Below are 20,983 nucleotides of genomic sequence, written 5' to 3'. Positions count from 1 at the left end.
ACCTTGGACTTGACCCAAAAGTTGTGATTTTTTTTCCCCCTTTTCTGGAAATAGGTAGGGCATTAGAAAGAGCTGTGCTTTGGTTCCTTTATGGACCAAATTGATGTCAAGCAGCTGGTCACTTGGACGTGTCTTTTTCAGTGGCCACGGGAGCGTTCCTGTCCCTTTCATTGCTGTTGTTGTCCTCTTCCCATGTTTTTCTTTCCCCTCATGGCCTACCTGTACGATGCCACCTGTAACCTGCATCTCTTTCTCACCTCACCCCATAGCAGGTGGCAGCGCTGATGATAGTAGGGAGAAGGGGATAGGGAAGGAAATGGCAAGCCTCCAAACTGCATTTTCTTCCCCCAAACCACTTCCTCTCCACATTCTCACCCGCATGGCTTTGTGCCTACCCACCCAGCTGGTAACTGTTTGATCACACTGGAATAAACGGCTCGCTGCTGATTTGAGCTTTTCCTCTGGTAGGAAGACACCCCTATGTCATAGGCAGAAAGTGCATTATGACGATATGACATTGTACCAAGTGACGTAAGCCAGACACAGAAAGACAAATACTGTACATTCTTACCTATATGTGGAATCTAAAAAAGTTGAGCTCTAGGAAGCAGAGTACAAGAGTGATTATGAGGGGATGTGGGATGGGGAAATAGGGAGATGTTGATCAGAGAGTACAAGCTTTCAGTTATAAGGTGGTGACTTTAGTTAATAATATTTTTTACTTGAAATTTCATGAGAGAACGGATTTTAAATGTCCCCAGTGTTCCCCACCCTGATGGTAACTGTGTGGTGCTCGATGTATTTGTGGTAATCATTACATGATTCATACCACATCATCACATAGTTCACCTTGAATATATATGATTTTATTTGTCATTTATACCTTAACAAAGCTGGAAAAACCAAACTGCTTAATCTGTTTTCTGTTGCTTATAACAGAATACGTAAAACTGGGTAATTTATGAGGAAAAGAAATTTGTTACTTAATGTTATGGAGGCTTTGAAGTCCAAGGTGGAAGGGCTGCATATGGCGCAGGTCTTCTCACTGGTGGGGGCTACTGTAGAATCCCTAGATCGTGCGGGGGATCACATGGTGAGGGGGGCTCAGTATGCTAGTCCAGCTCTCTCTTCTTTTTCTTTTTTCTTTCTTTTTTTTTTTTTTTGAGATGAAGTCTTGCTCTGTCTCCCAGGCTGGAGTGCAGTGGTGTGATCTTGGCTCACTGCAACCTCAGCCTCCTGAGTTCAAGCGATTCTCCTGCCTCAGCCTCCTGAATAGCTGGAATTACAGGTGTGCACCATCATGCCCTGTATTTTTAGTAGAGATGGGGTTTCACCATGTTGGTTAGGCTGGTCTTGAACTCCTGACCTCGTGATCTGCCTGCCTTGGCCTCTCCAAGTGTTGGGATTACAAGCGTGAGCCACCATACCCAGCCTTCTTTTTCTTTTTAAGGTACCAGGCCCACTCCCATGATAAACCATTAGTCCATGCATAGATTAACCCATTCATGAACCCTCATGACCCAGTCTCACCTCTTAAGGGCCCCACCTCTCAGTAGTACTGCCACAGTGGGGATAAAGTTTCAACATGAGTTTTGAAGGGGACAAACATTCAAACCATAAGCACAAACAAACAAAAAACCCAAGACAACAACAGAAAAGATATGATACAGTTTTATCGTTTACTTAGAACACTGACATCAGTGCATCATAGTTACACTCTGAGGTTTTACAGAAGCCTAGTTTTAATTTGAATTAAAGTAAATTGAATTTTGATTGAGAATCTGATTGAATTTTGCCTGAGAAATATCTTGCTGTTGTAACTTGAAGTAGTCTAGGAGAGGCAGCATGATTTTACATGTACCATTTGACTGTGAGTTGATACTAACTGGTATGATCAGTCATACTAATTATGTTAAATATTTGTTTCAGTTTTTGCTACTAATGGAGCTACTGGTTGTATGCAATTTGAAAAATTTTAGTGTCACATTGTTTTACTTGCTTATGAGAAGTAGATGAAAGTATGAAAATCATTACCTTGTGGAGTCTCGTCTAGAATTTCATAGCTGACAGGTGCACCCATGTGTCATATTTTTAGATGGGGAAACTAAAATTCAGTTAGATTAACTGATTTATCCAAAATTTGTTTAGTAGAAAAGCAGACTATTTGGACCTTTTGTGGAGCTCTTACTGCCTGAAATTTCTCTGCTTTTATTTGGATCGTTTAAAAATCTTCCATACTGAAAGAGCTTTAATACTTGCCTGAATGCAAACAGAATTCTATTCTAGGGGTTTTCTAGGTTTTGTTTGACCCCTTCTAAGTAGAGACTTGTATTTTTCTCATGTTATAGACTATGAAGTAAGAGAGAGACAAAACAGAAGCATAGTATACAGTTGGAAGGGTCTGTAAACACCCATTTCAGAAAATGTTATTCTCTTGCTGCCCAGAGAGGTTAATACCTTTCCCAGGGTTCCCCCAGATTGTTGATGGCCATGGTGGGATTAGACCTTAAATAGTTTTTCCTCTATTTCCTGATTCCCTGTGCAGTGTTCTTTTTATTCTTTTCTTTTCTTCTTTTCTTTTTTCTTTTCCTTTTTCTTTATTGCTTTCCCTTTCCCTTTCCTCCTCTCCCCTCCCCTCCCCGCCTCTCCCCTCTTCTCCCCTCCCCTCCCCTCCCCTCCCTTCCCCTCCCTCCCTCCCTCCCTCCCTCCCTTCCTTCCTTCCTTCCTTCCTCTCACAACTTATTAAGGTACATTTAGCATATCATAAAATTCATTCAGAGTGTACAGTTCGGTGGTTTATAGTATATTTATAGAGTTGTGCAACCATCACACAATCTAGTTTTAGAATGTTTTTGGCTGGGCGCAGTGGCTCACACCTGTAATCCCAGCACTTTGGGTGGTCGAGGCAGGCAGATCAGCTGAGGTCAGGAGTTCGAGACCAGCCTGGCCAACATGGTGAAACTCTGTCCCTACCAAAAATGCAAAAATTAGCACATGCCTGTAATCCCAGCTACTTGTGAGACTGAGGCGGGAGAATCACTTGAACCTGGGAGGCGGAGGTTGCAGTGAGCCATGATCGCAGCACTGCACTCCAGACTGGGCAACAGAGCAAGACTCAGTCTCAAAAATAAATAAATAAATAAAATAAAAATATTTTCAACATCTTGAAATTTCATACCCATTAACTGTCATGCCCTATTTTCTGCTTTCTTCTATCCCAGGGAACTACTAATCTACTTTGTGTGTCTATGGATTTTTCTATTCTGGACATTTCATATGAATGGATATAGTAGGTGACTTTTCATGTCTGACTTCTTTCACTTAGCATAATTTTTTCAAGATTCATCATGCTGTCGCATGTATCAGTACTTCATTACTTTTTATGACTGAATAATATGTGGAATGGATACACCACAGTTTGTCCATTCATCCGTTGCTAGGCACTTAGGTTGTGTTTAGTTTTGGGATATTGTGAATAATGTCGCTATAAATACTCATGTACGAGTTTTTGTATAGATATGTTTTCAAATTTTGAGTATACATAGTACCTAAAATTAGAATTGCTGGGTTATATGGTGACTCCTTAGCATTTTGAGAAACTGCCAAAGTGTTTTCCACAGTGGCTGAGCTGTTTTGCATTCCCACAAGCAATGTGTGAGGGTTCCAATTTCTTTACATCTTCACCAACACTTGTTATTGTTTGTCTTTTTTATTATAGTGGGTTTGAAATGGTATATCATTACGATTTTGATTTGCATTTTCCTAATGACTAATGCTGTTGAACAACTTTTTATGTACTTGTTGGCTTTTTGTATATCTTCTTTGGAGAAATGCCTTTTTATAGCCTTTGCCCATTTTAATTGTCTTTTTATTATTTGTCTGTAAGAGTTCTTTATATATTGTATACTCTACATACGTGCATACTCTGGATATGAGTCCCTTGTCAGCTATATGACTCGCAGATATTTTCTCCCATTCTGAGGGCTTTTTATGTTCTTGATAGTGTCATTGGATGCTGCTGTTGCACTCTGATAGTCCACAACTAAGAGAAATCGTCCTTCTGATCTTTCTTTTTTTTTTTTTTTTTCTGAGACGGAGTCTTGCTCTGTCGCCCAGGCTGGAGCGCAGTGGCCGGATCTCAGCTCACTGCAAGCTCCACCTCCCGGGTTTACGGTATTCTCCTGCCTCAGCCTCCCGAGTAGGTGAGACTACAGGTGCCCGCCACCACGCCCGGCTAGTTTTTTGAATTTTTTAGTAGAGACGGGGTTTCACCGTGTTGGCCAGGATGGTCTCGATCTCCTGACCTTGTGATCCACCCGTCTCGGCCTCCCAAAGTGCTGGGATTACAGACTTGAGCCACCGCGCCCGGCCCTGATCTTTCATATATCTTCTTTGTTATTGCCTCATGTCAATGAAATATTTAAAAGGGCTTTTGCATATCCTATTATAAATAATATTTTTGCATATGGTGTGGGACTAAGCATTTATAATGTCGAGATTATCAAAAGGGACACTGCTGTCTAATTTTCCATCTAATAGGCTCAACCATTTGAAATAAAACTTAGGTCCTGGCCGGGCGCGGTGGCTCACGCCTGTCATCCTAGCACTTTGAGAGACCAAGTGGGTGGATCACGAGGTCAGGAGATTGAGACCATCCTGGCTAACATGATGAAACCCCGTCTCTAATAAAAATACAAAGAATTAGCCAGGCATGGTGGCACACGCCTGTAGTCCCAGCTACTCGGGAAGCTGAGGCAGGAGAATCGCTTGGACCCAGGAGGCAGAGGTCTCAGTGAGCTAAAATCGTGCCACTGCACTCCAGCCTGGGCAACAGAGTGAGACTCTGTCTCAACAAACAAACCAAGAAAAAAAAAACCAAAAATAACCTTAGGTCCTGTGCATGTTCCTAGATCCTCCTAAGTGCTTCTGGTGCTTTCTTGTTCATAATTTTGGGTAGTAGGTCTCTAGTGAAGAGGAGTTACTCTTCGTTTACTTCTTGTGGAAGGCTCTTAAAGAAGCCTGTGAAATTTGTCCATTTTATGTACCATCATAGCTGTAAGAAACTTTACAAAACATACCATACACAATCTTCTAATTGGAAAGACCAGATGTTTCAAATCAAGTCACCAGGTATTTAGAAAGCTCCAGCTGTGTTCTCAGTACTCTTTGGTGTCTCTCTCCAGTTGCTGGCACTTGAATTTGAATGACATGTATTCCAAAAAATAGGGTTTCAAAATTTTCGTAAATTACAAATGCCTTTTTTCATAAATAATGGAAAAATGAATGTAACTGCAAATGATTTGCTCTGTAATACTTGATTTTGTTAGAGGTTTAATTATTGAAACGAGAAGTTTTTTTTTTGTCATATTGCTCTCCGAAGTCCCTTCCTTACAGCCTCCCCTCTCCTTACACACCATTGTCAGACTTTAATGTTAGGACATCATCTTAAAGAATTAGTCCTTACTGACTCAGTCCCCACTGTACAGTAAGCAGTTCCTTGAGTTTGTTATAAATTTTGGCAGGAGTGGAAATCTAGGTCACCAGGGAACTCTTGATTGAATTACTCCTGAAGTGCACTAATTGGCCTTTTCCACAGTGCTTGAGAAGTTCCACGGAGATGCTGGCCACTTGGCAGAACTTTGTCCATTCAAATCTAGTCTCAGCCGGGCTTTCCTGAGTATTTTCTCGCTTTTATTTTTAAGAAGTCACCTATTTTATCTCCTTCTGCTCTTTGTTGATTCTAGTTTCTGATGAAGAATTGAAAAGAAGAGTAGCTGAGGAACTGGCATTGGAGCAAGCCAAGAAAGAATCTGAAGATCAGAAACGGTGAGTTTTGTGGTATCAGAGAAAGGTTTTGGTGTACTTGTTGTATTGACCAGTATTTTTAGAGAAGAATGATTGTAATAAATCTCATTATTTGTGTATGACTGAACTTCAGAATGTGCTGAATACATGAACTTGGCCATTTTTGGTTTTAGATTGTGCCTCTTAGAGCCTTGGGTTAGCTGCTTCCCAAAGCTGACTGTGAATTACCATTATATCTCTTGTACTGGTTGCTTGAATATTGAGCCCTGTTTTCTCAATATGTGAGAACGAATTTTTGAGGATTCTCCAGGAATTTCCCAGTCGATCAGCGAATGTACTCATGATTGAAAATTACATTGCTTGCTACAGGCACTAAAGTAAATATTTTGGCTCATGATGAATATCATGTGTGATACATAGTGCCTGGATTAACAAATAGCACTAATTATTATTTTGTTCACTTAAAAGAATTAGGATGTTACAGATATAAGTAAGGTTGGAAATAAAAATCCTATTTCCATCTTCTAAAGTTAACCGCTTTTTAACATTTTATTGCTGGAGATTTTTTCTTCTGCACACACTTCCATCTGATTGTTGCCATTATTAATACTACTAATAACAACAGCTAAAAGAATGTTCATTGAAGTGTTTTTATAACAGTAGAAAATTGGAAGCAATCCAAACCGACCATCCTGGAGGACTGGCTGAATTAATTACAGTACATGCCTGCGATGGAACACTAGACCGTCAGTTATAGCCCTATGTGCTGATTCAAAAAGATGTTGACGAACTACCCACTGAAAAAAAACACCATGAAATGATTTTAAAAAAACATTTTTTTAAAATACTACTTTTTGAAGTTTTAGAGTATGTACTTATTCATAAAAAGATGGGAAAACATTTTAATCTAAGATAAAGTGCTTCCCATCTGTACTATTTCTGGAGTTTGCATATAGCTTAGAGAATTATGATTACATGATCATGTGAATGTCTTTTTACTGTGAGCACCAAACACATGCTTGCCACCGAGCAGATGCTTAGTTTGTATTTGTTTTGTTTTGAACTGCCCAACTATTTTGCTTGAGAGATCTGGAGGTAAGGAATCTTTGAATTGGATTGTAGTCCTCACTGGCCGTAGGACCTTCACCGTATAATTTAACCTCTTTGAGCCTTAAGTATTTCATCTTTAAAATGAGGGTTGTGAAAAATTATTCTTTAATATTTCTTTTGACAAACTGCTAAGCTAACTCAATTTGCACAAAATATACAGAACAGAATGTGAATTTTAGATTAAGACTGCCATTTTCTCAGGAAATAGAGAAGGCTTATGACTTACGATTTAAAAAATCAAGACGTAATTAGTACTGCCAGAAAGGTCTGCGTATATTTCCACAGTTTCCCATGCAGTGCTTTATAATTATTTAATTGGGTTAGGTTGATAGACTATATAATTAGATAGTGATGTTTAAATATTCAAAAAAAATTCAGATTACTTTCATTAAGAAGCAAAGAGAATCAATATGTTATGGTAGAATTTCTTGTCTTTGAAATTTTGTTATTTTTAATTGTTTTATTTTAATAGGGATTTTTTGGTTAGATTCTCATTTACTTTGCTTATTATATTTCACATAGGTTTTTTTTTTTTTTTTTTTGGTCTTCCCTTCTCTCCATATGGTGCAGGCTTTCTGTTAAAATAACTCTCACTGTGTTTTTTTCTCCTTCTTCTTCTTCTTCTTCTTCTTCTTCTTCTTCTTCTTCTTCTTCTTCTTCTTCTTCTTCTTCTTCTTCTTTCTTCTTCTTTCTTCTTCTTTCTTCTTCTTTCTTCTTTCTTCTTCTTTCTTCTTCTTTCTTCTTCTTCTTCTTTCTTCTTCTTTCTTCTTCTTTCTTCTTTCTTCTTTCTTCTTTCTTCTTCTTTCTTCTTCTTTCTTCTTCTTTCTTCTTCTTTCTTCATCTTCATTATTCAGCTTCCATTTGCTCTGCCTTGGCTCATGAAAGGGAAAGGGCAGATGAGATGAGTAAAAGGCGCCAGTGAAAGCCAATTTCATATCTCAGTTGGAAGGGGGTTGGCAACCTAGCTGTAACCTGGACAAATGACTATTGATAAAGAATTTATTTTCTGTCACCTTTAAGGAGAGCAGAGGATGGTGTGGCCTTTATATTATTTTTTCTTTTTAAACAATGTTTAGTTTGAAGCCTCCTTCATGAAAACTTCCAGCTGTCAAATCTTGGCAAAAAATGTGTGTTCATCTATATGATAGTTCTTGGAAGAATCAATAGCTATTTTTTTCTTTCTTTTTTTCTACCAGAGAAGAAACTTCAGAAACAGCATTAAGAAGGTTTTGTGTGCAGTCTTTTAGCAGCAAGACTTTTTTGGAGTCACAGAGCATGTATATGTTATTGTATGTGTTACCTGAATTGAATCGAGATTTGTAGGCAGTTTTAAAAAATGGCTCCTCTTGCCTTTGTACTGTTACTCATACGGTATGTGTCCTGTGTGCCAGGTTTTCTCTTTTTTTCCTCCAAATGCACACAAACCTGTTGACCAGTTCTCAAACACTTAATATCTGGACATAGGCATCTACGTATGTTTTGAAGAAACTTGTTCGACAAGGACTTTGGAATTAATTTCGATTGTGATATTTTTCTTTATAGAATAGCTATTATCGTTGTAACCCTTTTTAAATGGAAATTTTAAAGTTCCATGAAAAATGGAGTATAGTCAATCTCCATACCCCATGACACAGTTTTAACAATTCTTTTTTCATGTACACCTCTAGTCGCTCTACACATGTGATGAGTGATGAGGAAAAGTAGTACAATTTTAAACAGGCCTGTGAATTTTATGGCAGGGAAATATTCCAAAATGTCTTCTATCAGCATAGTTGAAATAAGCACTTTGGCCGGGCGTGGTGGCTCAAGCCTGTAATCCCAGCACTATGGGAGGCCGAGATGGGCGGATCACGAGGTCAGGAGATCGAGACCATCCTGGCTAACCCGGTGAAACCCCGTCTCTACTAAAAAAATACAAAAAACTAGCCCGGCGAGGTGGCGGGCGCCTGTAGTCCCAGCTACTCCGGAGGCTGAGGCAGGAGAATGGCGTAAACCCGGGAGGCGGAGCTTGCAGTGAGCTGAGATCTGGCCATTGCACTCCAGCCTGGGCAACAGAGCGAGACTCTGTCTCAAAAAAAAAGAAAAAAAAAGAAAAAAAAAAGAAATAAGCACTTTGTTTCAGTTAGATTTATTTAGTTGGAAGACTGAAACTTAACTCTGATTAGCTTAGAAAGCAAGGAAATTTTTAGGAGCGTAAAGGATATATAGCTCAAAAGAAACAAATGGAAGACTTAGAGAACCGTTAGCAAGGGGAAGACTGGATATTTCTAAAACTGTGTGTGGTGAGGAAATAGTTCCCCACCAGAAAATCATGACGAGCATCCCATAAGGAGGGGCAACGGATGTTGGGTGGCTGAATTTCTTTGCATGCCACTGATTTTAAGATTTTAGTGTATTTGATGTACCCTATGAAAAATACTGCTGCAAGTTTTAACACAGTACTTTATCTCTTAGGATTTTCTTATTGAAACAGTTCATTAACACTAATTTTGAATTTTTGAAAACATATGTGTGTGTGTATGTGTGTGTGTATATATATATATATATATTTTTTTTTTTTTTTTTTTTTTTTTGAGATGGAGTCTTGCTCTGTTGTCCAGGCTGGAGTGCAGGGGCGCGATCTTGGCTCACTGCAAGCTCCGCCTCCCGGGTTCATGCCATTCTCCTGCCTCAGCCTCCCGAGTAGCTGGGACTACAGACGCCCGCCACCACGCCCGGCTAATTTTTTGTATTTTTAGTAGAGACAGGGTTTCACTGTGTTAGTGAGGATGGTCTCGATCTCCTGACCTTGTGATCCACCCGCCTCGGCCTCCCAAAGTGCTGGGATTACAGGCTTGAGCCACTGCGCCTGGCCAACATATGTATATTCATAAGAAGGAAAAAGTAAGCAGAATAAATTGATTAAGGCAGTGGTTCTCAGCTGGGAGAGCATTTGGTCCCCAGGCGACATTTTACCATGTTTGGAGACATTTTTGGTTGTTACAACTTGTCAAGTGTTATTGGCATCTAGTGGATGGAGGCCAGGGATGCTGTTTAACATTCTGTAATGCACATGACAGTCCTTACCTCTTGCCGCTGCCCGCCCCCCCATTCATTCTCTCCCCACCAAAAAAGAATTGTTTGGCTCAAAATGTCAGTTGTACCAATAGTGAGAAACCCAGGGCTAAGGTATTTGGCTCAAAATGTCAGTTGTACCAATAGTGAGAAACCCAGGGCTAAGGTATTCTTCAAACCAGCCTACATTGAATTTAATTGTTCTGGATCGCTTTTGGACTCAGGGTTTAATGTCTTTGTTTTTATACACAATATCATATTCTATGCCATCAAAACCTCGGTGACACAACATTCCTTAAAAGATTACTCCACTCTTGTTCCTGGAATTTTTCCAAGCTGTTGACATCAGTTCTGCAAATTTTGATGCTTCTGTGCAAGCTATGACAACAGCAGCAGGACTGCCGCCTGGCAGATAGCAATTTTCAGATGCTTTTAGGTTTGTGAAAACGTGAAAAAATATGCATTCTAGAATTGATAAAATGCAGTCCATATACACTCCAGACCATAAAATCTGTCAACTTGGAATGACTTCTTGAATGTCTTGCTTTACCTTCTACTTAATGCGGAAGCCCTTTTTAGGCATCTGTGACTGTTAGGGCCACATACATTTAGATTCCATTCAAAATCATTGAAACTGACCATATTTCATTAGGTCATCTAAAATTTACCCCAACCCCTTTAAATCTCCACTCCTAAATCTATGCAGACTTCCATACTTAAAAGTTGCCTTAGAGGAGGTTTCTCACTAAGGCCATAGTGACAGTACAGTTGCTAATTATCAGCATGTTGACTATATAGGTTATATTTTCATTTTCACAAAACATTTACATATGGACTCCCAATTCATTTTATCATAGATTTATCCTGTTTTATGGGGATCTTAAGTGATTTGCTTCCACAAATCATGCCCCCCAGAAATCACTGACAGATTAGTTCACACACTAAAATTTTTGGGTCTAATTTGAAATCATGGTTTTGCTTATCAAAACATCTAGTAGACAGAATAGTTACTCAGTGTACCGAGAATCCAGAGTAAATGCCTCTTGTCAGCAGTCTGTTTTTGCTGTGATACTCAATGGTGTGTTTGGATTATAGCTGACCATATTGTGTTGTAACTGTGTAGGCCAATATAGCAAGATATAATATGCTATAGTTTGAGTATAGACTTTTAAAATGTGATTTACTTCTCCCCTGTGCCCTACCTCCAAAAGTCAGTCTTTGACAGCAAGAAAAATGTGACTACTTCTGACCTCTGACCTTTGGCATTTGAATTTCACCTCTTTACCTATAAAGGCAAGTGAAAGTGTTTCAGTTATAATAACATTTTTTTTTTCAAGAAACCAAGAAGAAAGGGAATAACTGCTTAATGTTGGAACTAACTGTATGTCAACCAAGATTACTTGCTTGCTATTTTTCAGTATACATTAGTTGAGATTTTTCCCTCACTTTTAGTTATTTGGAAAGTTACGTTAGATTTGTAAGACTTAAAATAATCAATTTGGTTTAATGAGTGGTTTAATAAGTTAGTCATAAATTTTATCAACCATCTGGGTTAGAGTATAGTGTAGTTCATTTATTTTTCCATTGATAGCATTGTTGATACCATCAAACAAGGGCTTAAAACTCATTTGTACCTTTTAGTTTCTCATGGTAATGGTGAAATTTATAGGGATGGTACCATCTGTTTAAGTTCATTATATATGATAATTTATCTTGATTTTATTATTACATATGTTCTGCCTTTTTCAAAGGCAGAAAAAGGCAAAAGAAAAAGCAGAAAAAAGGAGGAGGAAGGAGTCCTGAAACAAACAGGGTTTTGTGGGTAACATCATGTTTAAAATGCATAATATAAGAAATCATGTGACTGGGCATGGTGGCTCATGCCTGTAATCCCAGCACTTTGGGAGGCTGAGGTGGGCAGATCACCTGAGGTCAGGAGTTTGAGACCAGCCTGACCAACATGGTGAAACCCCATCTCTACTAAAAATACAAAATTAGCCGGGTGTGGTGGCACATGCTTGTAATCCCAGCTACTCGGGAAGCTGAGGCAGAAGAATCGCTTGAACCCGGGAGGCGGAGGTTGCAGTGACCCCAGATCGCGCCACTGTACTCCAGCCTGGGCAATAAGAGCGAAACTCCGTCTCCAAAAAAAAAAAAAAAAGAAATCATGCACCTAGCATGGCTCTTTTCACATAGTAAAGTCTCACAAGTATTTGTTCAGTTGAAAGAATCACTGGGTCTGGAAAATCATGATAGCCTTTTTTTCTAGAAGGTGCAGTTCTATATTATGTATGTGGGCATATATCTATTCTATATTAAAATAAAAACTTAAATTATGTCTTTGAAATTGGCTACTGACCAGAGACTGTAGATACTTGTCTTATAAATCTTTCTTTTAATTTAGTATAGTGTTGTACACTCGTTTTCCTGTCATAGATGCAAATTACACAGTTATGAAAATTACATACCTTCAACCTGCATGTAATTTCTAGGTATATAGTAATTAAAAAAATTTTTCAAGGAATGAGTACTATTGATAATTAGTATTGATCAAGGCTTATAAAGGCATAGTTTTGAAATGATCTTATGAGCTCAGTTAGCAATCAGTATATTCTCAATGCAGTCACAACTGACATAGGCAAATGAATTTCACTTCTTGTAATTTATAAATAGTTGCAAAGAAGGTTATTGCAGAAATTTGAGTTGTAACTCTTCAGCGACACACAACTGATGTCCAGGTGTTACCTATACCATCCTGCTGTGATGTGAGCATATTTCCCAGGCTCATTAGGCTTCAGTGGAGGTAGTAGACAGTTTGTTGGCATTATTTCCAAAATATTCCTTTATATACTCCAACATTTAAGAGATCCTTCTGTAGTACAGAAGTCCCACTATTTTAGATTATTTTTCTTATTAATCCTATTTTTCCTGTTTTTTTAATGCTTTGTTGTGTTGCTGTTTGTTATACTCATACTTTTCCATTTTATTCTGTTTACCAGTTGATAAAAAGACCTAACCAGTTCTGAATGTAGTAGGAAGAACATGTCCTAGCCACCCAGTATTTTTCACTGGAAGATGATTGGAAGTGCTGTGTATGTACTAGGTATTGGAATCTTGTGCCATCTGCTGCTTTCATTGTTTTTCTTCAAGTGGCACTTTTCTATTTTTAATAGTCGACTGCTTTTTTATAACCAACAATGATAGAAGTTTGGATTTTCCAGCTCTGTTTTATTCTCATTGTTTTCTTTCTTTTTCCAAATCCAATTTTCTTTCCTACTGATGCTACACTGTTGTAAATCCTGTTTGAGAAGATATTGTTACATGTTAATATCAAACCTGGAAAACCAGAGTCAATTAAGCATGCCATAGACATCTAACTTTTTTACTGGTTGTAATAGCAGCAGTGATATTTGACCACTTCTTGTTCACATGTTTCTTTTGACAGTAATTATAGTGCTTTCTCTCGTGAAGTGCGGTGTTTGAAATCGTTTGTGCCAAAGTTGATTTCTGCATTTGGAAGTTTCCAGGAAATGGTTTCTCAGTGTTCTATAGCTGTAATAGTCTTGTTGAAGTGTCTCCATTACTTTTTGGCCTGGGCATGTGGAGTTGTAATGTATTCAGTCATTTATTATTCCTTGCATAAATGATTAATGTTTATTGTTAGCATTATCACTGATTTATAAAAACAGATGACTGAGTTAGACACAGGTAATGTTTTTCAGTTAGCAGCAGAACTAGATTAAAATTGGCCTGCTGCATAGCTCTACCCAGTCTTTTGCTGAAGTGATAGAATCATATAGGCTCTCATCTTTACGTAAACATTTTTCAAAGGGAATGCAACATGGAACCCAAAGTAAAGCTGATTTAAGTGCTGATTGGTTAAAGCTAGGACTAGGGACTTAGTACCGTGTCAGACCATTTTCTTCTTTTTCCTTCCTAAAGACCCAGGCCCTTGTGCTAACTGGCGCTTTCTTCAAGAAAACTTTGATCAAGATCATTTTCTCTCAAATTTGGACACTTTTTGTCTGAGGAGTGTACTTTCCTTACCCAAAGAGCATTTGTTTAATAGACTCGATTCTGTTTCTGTTTTAAAAGGTGGGTGGACAGTGGGCTGTTGTTGATTTCCTTAATCCGGAAGTCCGTATTTGTGGGCAGTGGCCCACATAGGCTGGGCCTAGCCCTGGCTGTTTCTTATTCCTGGGCCTTCTGGAAGCCATCTGTTGATCCTGTTGGTAATGATGTGTTAGGAACACTGGAGAAGAGTGTGAGGTCCTTCTGTGCAGTATCTGGAAATACTGGAGAATATTCAGAGAGAGTCCCTGTTTCCCCTCCTGACCTTCATAGCTTTGCCAATATAGCCTCAAGCTAAAAAGGAACGTGGGCAACATAGTTGTAAATCCAGTGTAAATTTTCTCTCCGGATTATAATACTTCCAAACATTGGCACTTTCTCCTGTTTAAGTAATAACCTTACCCTGCTTCTTTTCTTGGTTGGAGCAAACTGTTAAACAGGAGTAGCCCATCTTAAATTTCTGTTTAATACTTTATTGAGAGAACCATGTTCTTTTGTGTCCCATTCTTATTCAGAAGCAGTTGTCATTTGTCTTTGAAAACTTTCCTTGCGGTTTGATACAGATGTACACATAGAACATGCACACTGGAGTCACATCTAATCTGTGAAAACGATTTCAGAGTATAGGACCCATATGCCTAACTACAATGTACAAACATTAACAAACACAGGTGTCATCTCTTACTTACTGTGTGCTGAGTACTGCTCTAAGCATTTTATATATTTTCATTCATTTCAACTATATAACACCTGTATTGGGTCGGCATTACTGTTATCCTCATTTTATAAATGAGGAAACAGGGTGAGAAACTTACCAAGTGATATGGTTTGGTTCTGTGTCCCCACCCACATCTCATGTTGAAATGTAATCCCCAATGCTGGAAATGGGGCCTGTAGGTGGTGATTGGATCATGGGTGTGGTTTCTAATGGTTTAGCACCATCCCCCTAAGGCTGTTCTTGTGATAGATTTCTCATGAGATCTGGTTGTTTAAAAGTATGTAGTCCCTCTCCCCTTTCTCTCTTCCTCCTACTCTGGCCATAAAAGATGTGCCTACTTCGTCTTGCCCTTCTGCCGTAATTGAAAGTTTCCTGAGGCCTCCCCAAATGCTGCCATGCTTCTTGTACAGCCTGCAGAACCGTGAGCCAATTAAACACCTTTTCTTTACCAATTATACAGCCTCATGTATTTCTTTATAGTGATGCAAGAACAGAGTAATACACCAAGGTCATATCTATCAAGTAAGTGGTGGGGCTCGGATTTGAATCCAAGTGTTTGCATTGAAACACCCTACAGTATTACTTTCTGTATGAACAGGGAATACCTTCTTTAAAGTCTTTCATTTACAATTGTGGGAAGAAGTATCAAACAGTTATTGGATTTTCTCTTCTAAACCTTTAGTAAATAAAAGATCTCTTAAAAATGACCTCTGTTTTGTGTTACTGGTTATTAGATCTAGACAGCTACTCTGTACAGTATTTAAAAAAATTCTTGTATCTTAGGACCAAGACAAGCTGTCTTGAGAACCTGTCTTTACAGCTAATATTCTTTTTGTTATGTATGCTATCCCTGACTTTATTTATGTATTTATGTATGTATGTATGTATGTATGTATGTATTTATTGAGACGTCACTGGCTCTGTCGCCCAGATTGGAGTGCCGTGGCACAATCTCAGCTCATTGCAACCTCCACATCCTGGATTCAAGTGATTCAAGTGATTCTCCTGCCTCAGCCTCCCAAGTAGCTGGGATTACAGGTGTGTGCCACCACGCCCAGCTAATTTTTTGTATTTTTAACAGAGACAGTGTTTCACCATGTTAGACAGGCTGGTCTCAAACTCCTGACCTCGAGTGATCCACCTGCCTCAGCCTCCAAAAGTGTTGGGATTACAGGCTTGAGTGACTCACTGCTCCTGGCCCTATACCTGACTTTTAAATGCTTGTTTGTGCACATTTTCAGTGACAGTGGCAGTTTAAATTTCTCATGAGTTCAGTTCTTGTTAGCTTAAGATTGGGACATTTTTCTTAATGGCACAGTGGGGAGTATGTGGAGCAGCTGGTACTCTGCCTTATGAACTTTAGAGTTGAGGATCTGCTGCTGGTCAGTGAGACACATGTGTGCTCACTAGCAATTTCCTGAGTTCAGTGGAGCAACTTGGGCACCTTTCACGGTGGGGGAATTTGTTAACCTCTTTCTTGGAGTTAGGAAGCAATAAAGAAGTGCAGGAATTACTTTAATTAATGGTTGCAGAGGGGAAAAATTTTTACATTTCTCCCTATATTCATTCTTAGACTTTTGTTTTTTTAAAATGGAAGACTGGCTCATTCTGTTATTTTATGTATTTGTATTGCTTGATATGCTGGGTTTTTGGCTTGTAGTGTCTGTTGTTAGTATTTATTAGCCTTTTGTATGATAGTCAAAGTCATCTCATTTGGTCTACAAACTTAGATGTTTTGAAATCAATTAAAAACTTAGCTGCTGGGACAGTTTGCCATTGGAAATAGAATATTGAATTTCTCTGTCAAAATATTCAGCCACGATGGGAGCAATTGTTACTTATATGCTATTTACAATTGCTTCCTTACATAAAAACAATCTGAATCCTCGAGGCTGCAACCATTTCATTTGAAAGGTTTTTTTTTTCTTCTTTCTTTTTTTGAGTTATCCCCCAAACAATTTTAGTGTGATTTAGGTGTCAGGTATAAAGCATTAAAACACAGATTAACCATGTAAATGTTTCAATCATGATTTAAATCCAAGTTTCTTCACAACTTCTCAGAATAGATCTTTTAAATTCCTGTTTCTTGGTGCCATTTTGTCAATACTGATTTAGATTAAAACAAAAATCTCACAAAAATCTGTAAATTACAGTGCATTTTGACTTCCTGATGGGTTTGATGGATTAAAACCAAATGATACCAAAAAAGTACCCCACCAAAGTCAACTGAAATCACTGATGTGACAAGTGTCTACTGGTTAAGAAACCCTTATCCAAGAGTTTCTGCAACTGTTTCATTATTTCTACAGAACCAGGTAGGTTTGACATGGATAGGTCATTCCTCAAACAACTGAAAACATGGATATTGTGTTGGTTTGTTTTAAAAAAAAAAGAAAAGAAAAGAAAATTACCAGGGAAATACATACCTATTAAAGGAATTCAGTAAATACAGATGAATAGTTTTCTTTCTCCCTCTTTTCCCTTATTCTTGCCCTCTCCAAAATCATTTATACATTCATACCCTAGATTATTTATCATTTTTTTTAAAACAAAATGAGCATATTATGTAATGTGCTTTTTTCTATTCAGTCATATATTGTGATCTCTCTTCCCATGTCAGCATGTATAGTTTCAAGTAGACTGTCTATCTGATAATAAATGCCATTTAAGAAGATTTTGCCTAAGAAAAGTAATATTACTAATAGTAATAATATGTAATAGTAAGTAATCATTTGTAATAGTAATAGCTAACAGTTTTGAATACTTCCTTTGTCCTAAGCACTGGTCCAAGCCCTTTGCACATGTGATTATTTAACCTTCATAGCAGCCCTATGGGGCAGGTTCTGACCTGCTGGTCTCCTCACTTTGTAGATGAGGTAGCTGAAATCCAGAGGTCACTTGCTTATAGCCACATAGCCAGAAAGCAGAGGAGTTGGAATTTGAACGCAGGCAGTCTGCATCTGGAGCCACCCATACTTACCATCACTCGATTAGATTGTGTTTCAGAGGCTAAATTATTTTCTGATCCAGCAGTAATGTTATCTATTATATGTCTGTCTGAATGCTCTTTTTTTTTTTTTTTGAGATGGAGTCTTGTTCTGTTGCCCAGGCTGGAGTGCAGTGGCGTGATCTTGGCTTACTGCAACCTCTGCCTTCCGGGTTCAAGCGATTCTCCTGCCTTAGCCTCCTGAGTACTTGGGATTACAGGCACCCACCACCACACCCATATGATTTTTGTATTTTTAGTAGAGACGGGGTTTCGCTGTGTTGGCCAGGCTGGTCTCAAACTCCTGACCTCAGGTGATCCACCCACCTTGACCTCCCAAAGTGGTGGGATTGCAGGCGTTAGCCACCATGCCTGGCCCTGACCTTCTTTTGATGTGGTTACTGAAGGTAACCCCTCCCCTCCCCTCCCCTCCCCTCCCCTCCCCTCCCCTCTCCTCCACTCCCCTCCCCTTTCCTCCTTTCTTTTCTTTCTTAGTTTTGAGACAGGGTTTGGCTCTGTCGCCCATGCTGGAGTGCAGTGGAGCAATCTCAGCCCATTGCACCCTCTGTCTCCCAGACTCAAGCCATCCTCTCACCTTAGCCTCCTGATTAGCTGGGACTACAGGTGCATGCCATCATGTCTGCCTAATTTTCGTATTTTTGTTAGAGGCAGGAATTCACCTTGTTACCCAGGCTGGTCTGGAACTCTTAGGCTCAAGCCATCTGCCTGCCTTGGCTTCCCAAAGTGTTAGGATTACAGACGTGAGCCATCGTGCCTGGCCTGTAGATTTATGTTTTATGGGTTTTACCGGTAGACTGTGCCTTAATTATGGAGCTCAATAAATAAGGAATTTAGATTGAAAAGAATTTCACAAATGAAAGGACTTTTTGTGTTTTGTTTTTTAACTCACATGACTATGTTTTGAAATAAAACTGTCAAAATACTGTCAAATGGTGGGTAAAAATTAATATTACTCTAGATTTAGCTGTAATATGTTGGAAATTGTGCATTTCTTTATGAATATATCTGTCAGCGGTACAATTCAGTTTTTATAGAATTAAAGAAAAGGAGCCCAAGTGAGTTTCTGTAACTTACGTTATTTAGCCCTACATAGGTTTGCCTTACATAGTTTGCCTTAGAAAAGCCCTCTCCTCAAACTACTGAAAATGTGGCTAATGCTAGTCTAACAGAAAATTGAGGGTGACAGAAAGTTGAAGGTAACATCAACTTTCTGTAACCCTCATCAACTTTCTGAGGTTACAGTGAGCTGAGATCACGCCACTGCACTCCAGCCTGGGTGACAAAGCAATACTCTGTCTCAATCAATCAATCAATCAATGTCAGGTATAAATAAGTAGATAAATAAATAAATGTCAGTGTTTCTACGTAACAGAAAGAATATTAACTGTAAAGACAGATTCTCAACAGAGCTTGGTCCTAAGATAAAATAATTTTTCAAATAATTTTTATTATTAATGATTCCAAATTCATTCTTCCTGCCTTTATGTCCCTATTTTCCCCTTTCCAGTGAATTGGTCCTAGTGTCTCTGCTTTTAAAATATATTAGAAATTAATTGCCTCTCACCTTTGCCACCCCTGCCTTAGGCTAAGCCAATGGTTCTCAGCTGCAGGAGATTTTGCTCCCTTCCCCATGGGACTTCTGGCCATGTCTGGAGACCTTTTAGGTTTCCCAACATTGTGGGTACCACTGGCATCTGATAGGCAGAGGCCAGTGAGGCTGTTAAACATACTACAGTGCACTGGACAGCCCCTCTACGACAAAGAATTGTTCAGTTCAAAATGTTGCTGTTGCTCCGAGGCTGAGAAGCCCTGGTGTAAGCCATTACCATTTCTCAGGTGTAGTATTAAAAAGTCACCTCTATGGGGTTATTCTTGTCCGCCAGATTCTATTTTTCACAAAGCAGCATTAGTCAGCTTTAAAAAATGTATTTTGAATCATGTCACTTTCTTTGCTTAAAACCCTCTAATGGCTTCATTAGATTTAGCGTAAAGTCCAAGTCTTTTTCTCTGACTTTCAAGTCCTCTACCTATTGTTACACATTTACACCCTCTGATACTTGGACCTCCTATCTTACCACCCTCTCATTGAACACTTCAGCCACTTCAGCCGCCAAACCTGTTTGTGTCTATAGCTCCTTGTCCAGAATATTTGCGCTTCATATTTTGCATGGTTGACTCCCTCTTACTGTCAGTTTTTCCCAAATAACCCTACAGAGAGGATTTCCCCGGTCATTTTGCCTAAAATAACACTTCTTTCTTTCCTGTTCTCTCTTCCTAGCTGTCCTTTTCCTGATTTGTGTTTCTTTATAGTATTTTTTTTTTCCTGTTTTTTGTCTGTCTCCTGCACTGGAATATAAAAGTCTATGAGGGCTAGGCGCGGTGGCTCATGCCTGTTATCCCAGCACTTTGGGAGGCCGAGGCGGGCAGATCACCTGAGGTCACGAGTTCAAGACCAGCTTGGCCAACATGACAAAACCCTCTCTCTACTAAAAATACAAAAATTAGTCAGGCATGATGGCAGGCACCTGCAGTCCCAGCTACTCAGGAAGCTGAGGCACGAGAATCGCTTAAACCTGGGAAGCAGAGGTTGTGGTAGCCGAGATCGCATCATTGCACTTTAGCCTGGGCAACAAGAGTGAGACCCTGTCTCAAAATTTTAAAAAGTCTATGAGGGCAAAATTCATTGCCTGTCATATAGTAGGTACCAAAAAGGGATTTTATACTAAATTACGATAATATTTTACTGTTATGGCTAAATACATTAAAATGGGATAGAATTTGTCCAAAAGTCAAAAGAGACAGAATCATCATATGAGAGTGGCAACTGCCATTTGATGATTGTCCACTGTGTACTGTGTGCTGTGCCTATGTTTGTATATATTAGCTCTGAACTCCCCAAGAGCCCTCTGATGAAGCCTGCTTTGGCCTGTGTTGTGGCCTATAAGATGATGCTCCTCATATTCCCCTCCAGGATCCAAGGCCAGGTGACCCCTGCTCTGCCATCAAACTGGGGAGCAATTGGATGTGGTAGCTCTGCTTTCTACAGGTTTATTTTACAAAAGTAGCTTGGAGCGGATAAGTACCTTGCCCTGACAAGAGGCAGCATCAGGTTCAAATCCAGTTCTCTTTTACGCCAAGCCCGTTCCCAACACTTCAGATTTTCATAGTGCTTAGGAAGTGACTGTGATTCATATCTTCCTGTTGCGTAGGCTTAATTG

At 39.1% G+C, this 20,983-nt stretch overlaps 1 protein-coding gene across 10 annotated transcripts in view; it reads left to right on the top strand.

Moving 5' to 3' along the window:
* The window catches only part of CHCHD3 (coiled-coil-helix-coiled-coil-helix domain containing 3), a 293,654-nt gene that overhangs the window by 52,990 nt on the left and 219,681 nt on the right, over positions 1–20,983 (top strand). For all 10 annotated transcript variants that reach the window (XM_074036001.1, XM_065542569.2, XM_074036000.1 and 7 more), the window contains exon 3: positions 5,745–5,826. In XM_074036001.1, coding sequence (XP_073892102.1) covers positions 5,745–5,826 — 82 coding nt within the window. The remainder of the gene's footprint in view (positions 1–5,744; positions 5,827–20,983) is intronic.

Source organism: Macaca fascicularis, chromosome 3 (assembly GCF_037993035.2).
Source record: "Macaca fascicularis isolate 582-1 chromosome 3, T2T-MFA8v1.1".
NCBI classification, from domain to species: Eukaryota; Metazoa; Chordata; class Mammalia; order Primates; family Cercopithecidae; genus Macaca; species Macaca fascicularis.
This window is presented reverse-complemented; position numbering and strand designations above follow the sequence as displayed.